This window comes from Hylobates moloch, unplaced genomic scaffold (assembly GCF_009828535.3).
Source record: "Hylobates moloch isolate HMO894 unplaced genomic scaffold, HMol_V3 SCAFFOLD_1, whole genome shotgun sequence".
Classification (NCBI taxonomy): Eukaryota; Metazoa; Chordata; class Mammalia; order Primates; family Hylobatidae; genus Hylobates; species Hylobates moloch.
Window position 1 is genome coordinate 39,835,127 of NW_026652276.1, and position 10,153 is coordinate 39,845,279.

The 10,153-nt window shown below is 44.8% G+C and overlaps 2 protein-coding genes across 2 annotated transcripts in view; one reads left to right on the plus strand and one right to left on the minus strand.

Moving 5' to 3' along the window:
- Positions 1-948: 948 nt before the first annotated feature.
- On the minus strand, positions 949-1,691 carry LOC116810437 (short transmembrane mitochondrial protein 1-like). Its single transcript, XM_058427437.1, has one exon. The coding sequence runs from the start codon at positions 1,346-1,348 to the stop codon at positions 1,205-1,207; it is 144 nt and encodes a 47-aa protein (XP_058283420.1). The 5' UTR covers positions 1,349-1,691; the 3' UTR covers positions 949-1,204.
- Positions 1,692-2,310: 619 nt separating this feature from the next.
- The window catches only part of SUMO1 (small ubiquitin like modifier 1), a 33,451-nt gene continuing 25,608 nt past the window's right edge, over positions 2,311-10,153 (plus strand). Inside the window, exon 1 of the mRNA XM_032754922.2 lies at positions 2,311-2,468. Within this exon, the coding sequence (XP_032610813.1) occupies positions 2,457-2,468 (12 nt within the window). The 5' untranslated portion in view covers positions 2,311-2,456. The remainder of the gene's footprint in view (positions 2,469-10,153) is intronic.

Genomic DNA, 10,153 nt, shown 5'->3' on the forward strand with positions numbered 1-10,153 from the left:
CCTACTAGCAGGGTATAAGGGTTCTAATTTCTCCATAGCCTTGTCAACACTTGTTATTTTCTGTCTTTTTGAACATAGCCCTTCTAGTGGGTATAAAGTGGTATCTCCTTGTTTTTTTTTTTTGAGACGGAGTCTCGCTCTGTCACCCAGTCTCAAGCTGGAGTGCAATGGCGTGATCTCAGCTCACTGCAGCCTCCTCCGCTTCCCAGGTTCAAGCGATTCTCCTGCCTCAGTCTCCCGAGTAACTGGGATTACAGGCCTGAGCCACCAAGCCTGGCTAGCTTTTGCATTTTTAGTAGATATGGGGTTTCACCATGTTGGCCAGCCTGGTCTCCAACTCCTGATCTCAAGTGATCTGCCCATCTTGGCCTCCCAAAGTGCTGGGATTACAGGTGTGAAGCACCGCGCCTGATCGCTTTTTTTTTTTTGAGACAAGGTCTCACTCTGTTGCCCAGGCTGGAGTGGAGTGGGATGATCTTGGCACACTGCAACATGTTGCCCAGGCTGGTCTTGAACTCCTGGGCTCAAGAGATCTGCCCACCTGGGCCTCCTAAAGTGCCGGGATTACAGGTGTGAGCCATGGTGCCCGGCCTCCTTGTGTTTTGTTTGTTTGTTTGTTTTTGAGACGGCGATCAAAAAAACAAAACAACAAACAACAACAAAAAAACAAAACGAAGTCATTCTTTTGCATGTGGATGTCCAGTAGTGGTAGTACCAACTGTTGAAAAGACTGTTTTTTCACCATTGATTTGTCTTGGTGTTTTTGTTGATGTAAATGTGAGGGCTATTGATTTATTTCAGGATTCTCAATTCTATTTATTTATATTCTTATCCTCCATGAGTATGCCCATAGGGCCATTGTGTATGCCAGTAGGGCCATTGTGTTTTACAGAAGAAATCTAAGAAGAATCATTCTTTTTTTTTTTCATTAAAAGTCATGTTTACTAATCTAGCACCATAATTCCAGTCTTAGAACCTCCCATGCAGTTGGAAAGGGAATATGGGAAGAGGTGAGTATGTTGGAAATGTAGGGTAGTTCTCAAATTGAGGCCAATTTTGCTTGCTCTAAAGCTAAAAATACAGGATCTAGCAAAGAAGAGCCCAGAGCCCGGAGATGAAAACAAAATCTTTTGGTTCAGATGGTAAAGGAGGCCCTCAAGAGCAGTAGAATCAGTGTATCCCGAAGGCAGTGCTGGAGGCATTCTCATGAAGTAGTGGGTTTCTTCTTGGCATCCAAGTACTTTTTAATTTCTTCAAACTTTTTAGCCAGGTTTGGTATGTCATAGTTCTGAGCCAGATACATTCCAACCACGTTGCCCAATGTAAATCCAAGCAGGAATTGGAGCATGATCTCGGTGGGGAGGGCAAGGAGGGCGCAAAGGGCTGCTGCAGCTCTGCGGGCCGGTCCCAGCCTGCTTCCCCATGCGAGGGGGACGGAATCGCCCCCCCAACCTTTTTTTTTTGAGAGGGGAGTTTTGCTCTTGTCGCCCAGGCTGCAGTGCAATGGTGCGGATCTCGGCTCACTGCAACCTCTGCCTCCCGGGTTCAAGCGATTCTCCAGCCTCAGCCTCCCTAGTAGTTGGGATTATAGGCGCCAGCCACCACGCCTGGCTAATTTTTGTATTTTTAGTAGAGACGTGGTTTCACCGTGTTGGCCAGGCTGGTCTTGAACTCCTGATCTCAGGTGATCCGCCCGCCTTGGCCTCCCAAAGTGGTGGGATTACAGGCGTGAGCTACGGCGCCCTGCCAAGAAAAATCATTCTTTAACCTTAACTCAAAGCAACCAATTCAAGGGTTGGAATTACCCACTCCCCATTTAGAACTTTCAGCAGCGGTCTTTAGCATCAGCAGCCATCAAGATTGTGTTGGGTCGTTGCTTTCTTGTTTTAAATCACGGTCATGTGTTTGGCAAGGGTGCCGGTTAACCGAAAATGTTGGTTCTAGAGCTAGAAGTACCAGCATTCAAATAAACATATTTGGGGGTGGGGGATTGATGAGCAAGACTGGGAGGAGACAAAAGAAGTATCTCGGCTCAGTCGTCAGAGACGCGCAAGGTGTAAGGGAGAGAGCAATCTAGGCTGTGAGAGTCGCTCCAAACATTGAGACATGGAGCCAGGACCTTTGCTCCTGGGGGATGGCCCTAGTACTGATGCGCAGGACCTGGTCCTTGAAGGAGCTGACAAAACTGCCGTTCACCCGCGCGACCACCGGCAAAGAAGCTGCACAGCCTGCCCCTCCTCTTGGCTGCTCCCCCACCCATTTCCCGCCTTGTCTTTCCTCTCTTCTCTCTCCCTCCTCCCTGCGCGAAGCGGAAGTGACGCGAGGCATAGCGGAAGTTACTGCAGCCGCGGTGTTGTGCTGTGGGGAAGGGAGAAGGATTTGTAAACCCCGGAGCGAGGTTCTGCTTACCCGAGGCCGCTGCTGTGCGGAGACCCCCGGGTGAAGCCACCGTCATCATGTCTGACCAGGTACCGGGCTGGGAGCCATCCGACGGCGGTGGCCAGGGCCTTCCCTGCAGGTCTGCCTGCCGCTAGGCTGGGGTCGGGGGATGTAGGCGCGGGGGAGGGGCGCGCGGAATGGGGGAGGGGGCGGCCGGTGGGGACTAGGCAGGCGAGGGAGAGGAGCCGACTAGGGCCGGAGGTGCCGGGGCCTGCTGCGGGGCTCCCGGAGCCGCCCTCCCTTCTCCCGGCTCGCTCATCACCCCCTGTACCCCAGCGCCTCTGGTCGCGGCCTCCCTCTTGTCGTCCCACTTCTTTCTCCCGGGTCGACCAGGTGCAGAGCCCCGCTGCCACCTCCCTGAGAGGGTCCCTGGAGAACCCGTCCGTGTCCCTCCAGAGGACTGATCGCAGAAGCAGGGCCCTAGGCCTCAGTTATGTAACGGGAGAGAATCCCTGACTGGGAGGCTCCGTGGCCCTGAGAAGCGACTGGACTCTCCACTTTTTGCTGCTTCGTCGGGAGGGCGTGGGGCGGCGAGGGAGGGAGACGTCCAATGTTGTTGGGAATCCTGCCTTCGTTCGGACTGGAGCTAGGGCATGGATGCCGCTGCTCTCCTCTGAGTCTTTTTCCGTGTGGGGATGCAGAGCCGTCGCCTCTTTACTGTACTTTCCCGTTTCTTAGTCGGGATTGGTTCATCCTAGCTCTCCAGTTGTAAGAGAGCATTCATAATAACCAAGAAAGAAAATAGAATTAAACTGCTAGAGCAACAAAAAGCATCTCACCTGGGCATTAACCTGAAGAAGACTCATATTTTTGAGGAAAAGCATAGGAAAACTTTGTGTATGTAGAGTAGTTGCAGAATATTTGCAGAAAGTTGCCTGCTAAGGCAAAGTGCTCCAGCTGTTAGTATCAATAATTTACTTGGGATTTGCACTTAATCAGTAGTGATCGATTTCCCCTTTTCTTCCTCATCCTGTTCTAATTAAACAGCTTTATGGCTAGTTTTTAATTCATAAAGTTTTTGTCTGGTCTTTTGTTTGCTCAGACGACTTTGACTTTTTTTTTTTTTTGAGACGGAGTCTCGCTGTGTCGCCAGGCTGGAGTGCAGTGGTGCGATCTCAACTCACTGCACCCTCCCGCCTCCTGGGTTCAAGCAGTTTTCGGGCCTCAGCCTCCCGAGTAGCTGGGATTACAGGCACTCACCACCACACCCAGCTAATTTTTATATTTTTAGTAGAGACGGGGTTTCACCATATTGGCCAGACTGGTCTCGATCGCCTGACCTCGTGATCCGCCCGCCTCAGCCTCCCAAAGTGCTGGGATTACAGGCGTGAGCCACCGCTCCCGGCCGACTTTGACTTTTTACATTATTTTTGGACTTTTACTCGTTTATTGGTAGTTATTCAGAAAACTATTTTTCATTCAACTCCACGATGTACTTGAACTTTTAAATTTAACACACCTATTCCCTTGGCTTTTAACCCAGTTTTATACCATTTGGTGAGAGCAAGTGAGGTTTTTGCAGATTGGTACTATTGTACAAAATATACACTTAACATTTTAAAGCTTAACCATAATCTAGATTAATTTTGGATGGATCTACTTACTAATAATCTAGATTAATTCCCAAGTGGGCATTATAAGTGTTTCCCTAGGTAGTTGTTTACTTGGTTACTAGGAAGAAAAGTATAGATGTAAATGCTTAGTTTCGTCAGTCTTTTATTTTGCTTCTCAGAAGCGTCTAGGAAGCATTTTGAAATTTATTGTAGACTGATGGAAGAGCAACATAAATAAATATAAAATTAGAATTTATTGCTCCATTTTGAAGTGAGGTTATTTAAGAGAGACATAAAGAAATGAAGCACCTAGGATACAAATAGATTCTTTTATTTCATGTTCATACTAGGACATTATTTGTCTTTTTCACTGTCATTCTTTCATAAGTGTTCAATGGACATTTCTAGAAACTAACATGACTTGTGATAAAACAAATTAAATGTGGAAGCAGATGTGAAAATCCAGCTGTTTTTATTAAGCCAGACATTAAGGAGATTTGCAAAAATGTGTAACAGTCCCACTCTTTCATTAATTTTTTGAAAAAAAATTTTTTTTTTTTTTTTTTTTGAGACGGAGTCTTGCTCTGTCGCCCAGGCTGGAGTGCAGTGGCGCGATCTCGGCTCACTGCAAGCTCCGCCTCCCAGGTTCACGCCATTCTCCTGCCTCAGCCTCTCCGAGTAGCTGGGACTACAGGCGCCCGCCACCACGCCCGGCTAATTTTTTGTATTTTTAGTAGAGACAGGGTTTCACCGTGGTCTCGATCTCCTGACCTTGTGATCCGCCCGCCTCGGCCTCCCAAAGTGCTGGGATTACAAGCATGAGCCACTGTGCCTGGCCTGAAAAATATTTTTAATAAAAATATATATTTGTTAACATATAACAGGTTTGTTGGTATTTTAAAATGAATTAGTGTTTAAGACATTTCCCAGTTTTCAGTGTTTAATACTGTAAACATCAATAGATGTAACCAACCTAACAAAAGCTTTATGGGATTCTAAATAAATTTAAGTGTAAGATTCCTGAGAACAAAAAGTTTGAGAACTGTTGCTGTAGGCTGATTGACCAACATCATTAGGACTCGCCGGGTGGCTCCTGCCTGTAATCCCGGCACTTTGGGAGGCCAAGTTGGGTGGATCACGAGGTCAGGAGTTCGAGATCAGCCTGACTAACATGGTGAAACCCCGTCTCTACTAAAAATACAAAAAATAGCCGGGAGTGGTGGTGCGCACCTGTAATCCCAACTACTCAGGAGGCTGAGGCAGGAGAACTGCTTAAACCCGGGAGGCGGAGGTTGCAGTGAGTGGAGATCACTCCACTGCACTCCAGCCTGGGTGACAGAGTGAGACTCCGTTTAAAAAAAAAAAAGACTCAGTACATTGGCCGGGTGCGGCGGCTCACACCTGTAATGCTAGCACTTTGGGAGGCTAAAGTGGGGGAGTATTGCTTGAGCTCAGGAGTTTGAGACCAGCCTGGGCAACATAGACGTCGTCTCTACAAAAAATAAAATTAGCCAGGCATGATGGCCTGTACCTGTAGTCCCAGCTACTCAGAAGGTTGACATGGGAGGATCACCTGAGCCTGGGAGGTTGAGGTTGCAGTGAGCCAAGATCATGCCACTGTACTCCAGCCTGGGCGATAGAGACCCTGACTCAAAACAAACAAGACCCAGTACAAGTTCAGTGTTGAGTGCTAAGACTTAAAGAGTTATAAAGCTGAACCCTTAATCTTAAGAGGTTTATAAGTGAGAGCAAGAATTTCCAAATCCTGTATTGTTTAATATCAGCTTGAGACTAAACCACTGTCCTAAGAAGACAACCTTAATTTGAATCAAGTTATTTTAGAGTGATGTGTTTTCTGAGGCACCTCTCAGAAGGTTATTGTCTGGTGCTAAAATAGTGAAATTGAGTAATAACTTAAGGTTAAAATCGGTGGACATTACACACAAGACTTCAATTGCTGGGTTCTCCATTGATTAATGAAAAAATGATTGTTTTTGGAATTTGAGTGAAACACTTCTTAATGGCTTACGCCTGTAATCCCACTACTTTGGGAGACTAAAGTGGGTGGATCACTTGAGGCCAGGACTTTGAGACCAGCCTGGCCAACATGACGAAAGCATGTATTTACTGAAAATACAAAAATTAGCTGGGCCTGGTGGCTCACGCCTATAATCCCAGCTACTTGGGAGTCTGAGGCGGGATGATCGCTTGAGCTCGGGAGATGGAGGTTGCAGTGAGCCGAGATCATGCCACTGCATTCCAGCCTGGGTGACGGAGCAAGACTCTGTCCCCCACCCCCCCCCCCAAAAAAAAAAGTAAAGGAAAACAAAAAACTTTTTTTTTTTTTTTTTTTGAGATGGAGTCACAAAAAATTAGCCACCATGCCTGGCTAATTGTTTTGTATTTTTAATAGAGACGGGGTTTCAGCATATTGGCCAGGCTGTCTCGAACTCCTGACCTTGTGATCCGCCCGCCTCAGCCTCCCAAAGTGCTGGGATTACAGGCATGAGGTGCCGTGCGCGGCAAAACAAAACAAAACAAAACAAAACCAAAAAAACCAAAAAACCCACTTCTTTATAATTTTAAGAATTCCGACATCATCTAGTGGATTTGTGTACCATTATTAAATAATCCTTTAAAACAAGTTCTAAACCTAAGGCCCATAGACCATAAAGACTGAAAGTTCGCTTACATTGTATGGAGTGTTTTGTGAGTATTTGTGCATATGTATTTTTTTTTTAAGATGGAGCATTGCTCAATTGCCCAGGCTGGAGTGCAGTGTGGTGTGATCTCGGTTACTGCAACGTCTGCCTCCTAGGTTCAACTGATTCTCTTGCCTCAGCCTCCCTAGTAGCTGGGATTATAGGCGCATGCCGCCACACCCGGCTAATTTTTGTAATCTTTGTAGAGATGGGATTTCACCAGGCTGGTCTCGAACTCCTGACCTCAGGTGATCTGCCTGTCTTGGCCTCCCAAAGTGCTGGGATTATAGACGTGAGCCCGGCCATATATATATATATTTTTTTTTTTAAATAGGAGAAAGGACCCATAGTCTCATCAGGGGTACGTGATTCCTCAGAATGGTTAAGGACCATCCTTTAACCAGTAACAAATCTGATTAGGTGTTTTCCTTTAGCCCAGTCTCACCTTGCAGCAAAACAAAGCACTCGTACAGAACCAGAAGCTTAATATCAAAAGGATAAGGGTAATTTGTACAAATATTTTCCCCTTCCTCCTTTCTGATATTTGAGTTTATAGTGTTTCTTTTTTATACCAAAATCATCAAAGGTAGCTTGGTCAGCTCTTCAATTCAAGTCTGTTAATTGTAGCAATTGGATGACTGATTGTTCCACTCTAACTGAATCTGTATTAACACTCCCGAAAGAGAGATTGAATGATTTCCTTTTATCTTTAGTCAAGGATTTGGAAGCATTGTGTAATTCTGATTATCTGATACATTACCTCAAAATTTTGTGACTTAAAACAACAGCCATTTATTTTGCTCATAAATCTGCAATTTGGACAGGGCTCCGTGGATTAGACTCACCTCTGCTTCTTGGTGTGTGGGGCCTCAGCTGAGATGACTCAAGTGGCTGGGGGCTGGAACAGCTAGTTGTCAGGTGAGATGAGACTGGATGAGGCAAGTGTCTCCATATAGTCTCAGAGCCTTTCTTAGTGGTTTCATCATGTGATCTCACCATGGAGACCCCAGGGTATTCAGACTTAATGGCTCAGGGATCACAGAGAGAATAGGTGTTCCAAGAGAACCTGGGTGGAAATAGCAAGGCTTCTACAACCTAGCCTTGGAAGTCACTTCTGTAATTCTGTTGTCCACTCAAATCACTAAGGTCAGCCAGATTTAAGGGAAAGGCATTTATTTAGACACTGTTTCTCAATGGGAGGAGTAACAAAGAATTTGCAGTTATCTTTAATCTACATTAATTGTATTTTTCCTGCCATGATAGTATTATTCCCTGCAGTGTTCTATATAGCTCCCTGCTATTGATTTTTACTGATTTTAGAAATTCTTTGCTTGAGGTAGCAGGAGCATATGATGAACTGGTTGTGTATTAAAATTCATAATTATGTGTACTACTATTTATATTATAGAATAGGTATGTTAAACTGTAGTTATTACTTGAGTATGTAGTTAAGCATTTCATGCTCTAAGAGAAAAAGAATACTGTGTCCGCTCTGATAGACATGAGGTCCTGCTAGTGGATGTTACAAATGTATAGATTGTAGCATTATCTAAACAAACTTTACTAGTAGTTTAAAAATTGAATATGAATGTTATGATTAGAGTACTCATTAAGATTTAGTAGTTCAGATTTCAGAACTATTAAGTAGTTGTCAACTCATGACATCCTTTAGTCCTGAAGGCAGTTAGGGTATCTCTTTCATAATTTTTAACATGTAGTGTTAAGTTATTTACATTCCTTTTTTTTTTTTTTTGAGATGGAGTCTCGCTCTGTGGCCCAGGCTGGAGTGCAGTGGCATGATCTTGGCTCACTGCAACCTCTGCCTCCTGGTTCAAGTGATTCTCCTGCCTCAGCCTCTCGAGTAGCTGGGATTACAGATGTGTGTCAACAAGCACGGCTAGTTTTTATATTTTTAGTAGTGACCAGGTTTCCCCGTGTTGGCCAGATTGGTCTTGAACTCCTGACTTCAAGTGATCCACCCGCCTCGGCCTCCCAGAGTGCTGGGATTATAGGCATGAGCCACCGCATTGCCAGTTATTTACATTCTAAGTGTCTTTTCTCCATTACATCAGGCTTTATTTATCCTCTTTTTCCTGTAATGCTTAGCACATTGAGTGGATAATTAGTAAAAAATGTTTTAAAGGAGAGTGGCCAGATTCATTCAACAAATGTTTATTGAATGTCACAATGTTCACAGAACGATTCTAGGCCCTAGAATTGGAAGGTCGCCTCAAAAACATGAAACGGCAGGTACCTTCCTCCTCCTCTTTCAGTCCTCTTGATGTTGTTTTGTTATTGAGGCAGGGCTAGTTGCCATGGAATAGTTTTTCTCTTATGATATTTTTGCATACCTTCTTCATCTTTACTTCTGTTAGCAATAGACCTGGTAACTGTATCCAAAGTTGAATCATTTACTTCTTCCAGGACATTGGGATGGTTAAGGATGTTTTTTTTTTTTTTTTTAAGTGAAAGGTCTCACATGTTTATTACTGAAACCTAGCCAACCAACACGTTCATAACAGATTCAGAGAGAAAATAGATTCCCAATAAAACATGTCCAACTCTCTAGATAGTGGTGACATTTTCAGCTCGATATGGTAACATGATTGTGACCTTCAGACAGCATAAGTATGTTGCATCATGCAATGCCTTATAACCCAGCTTGGTTCTTCTCCAATGTCTCCTTTTGGAGTTTTACCTGATTTTATTACCAGTTTTCATCCGAATCCACTGGGGAATGGGTCGATTTTGCTTTTGTTTCTTGGCCAGGAATCACTTAACCCTGAAAGTCTTCTGAGAAGACGTGGCAAGAAGTGGAGTCAAGCACACACCACGATGGCGGATAAAGGAAGAGAGGCCGATAATCTTTTTTTTTTTTTTTTTTTGAGACGGAGTCTCGCTCTGTCACCCAGTCTGGAGTGCAGTGGTGCCATCTCGACTCACTGCAACCTCTGCCTCCCAGGTTCAAGCGATTCTCCCACCTCAGCCTCCCAAGTAGCTGGGATTACAGGCACCTGCAATCATGCTCAGCTAATTTTTGATCTTTGTAGAGACGAAATTTCATCATATTGGCTAGGCTGGTCCTGAACTCTTGACCTCAGGTGATCTGCCTGCCTTGGCCTTGCAAAATGCAGGGATTACAGGCATGAGCCACGGTGCCTGGCCCAGTTAATTTTTTATTAAGACATCTTTAGCATTCCATTTTGGAATTCCCTGAAGTTGTGATAAAAAAAAAAAAAAAAAATATATATATATATATAATGCTGATACTCTATTTAATTTAATTAATTTTCTTTGAGACAGAGTTTTGCTCTTGTTGCCTAGGTTGGAATGCAATGGCGCCATCTTGGCTCACCGCAACCTCCGCTGCCCGGGTTCAAGCGATTCTCCTGCCACAGCCTCCCGAGTAGCTGAGATTACAGGCATGTGCCACCATGCCTGGCTAATTTTTTTTTTTTT

Excerpts from the sequence above, each read along its gene's own strand:
- LOC116810437 (XM_058427437.1), bottom strand. The coding sequence starts at position 1,348 with ATGCTCCAATTCCTGCTTGGATTTACATTGGGCAACGTGGTTGGAATG.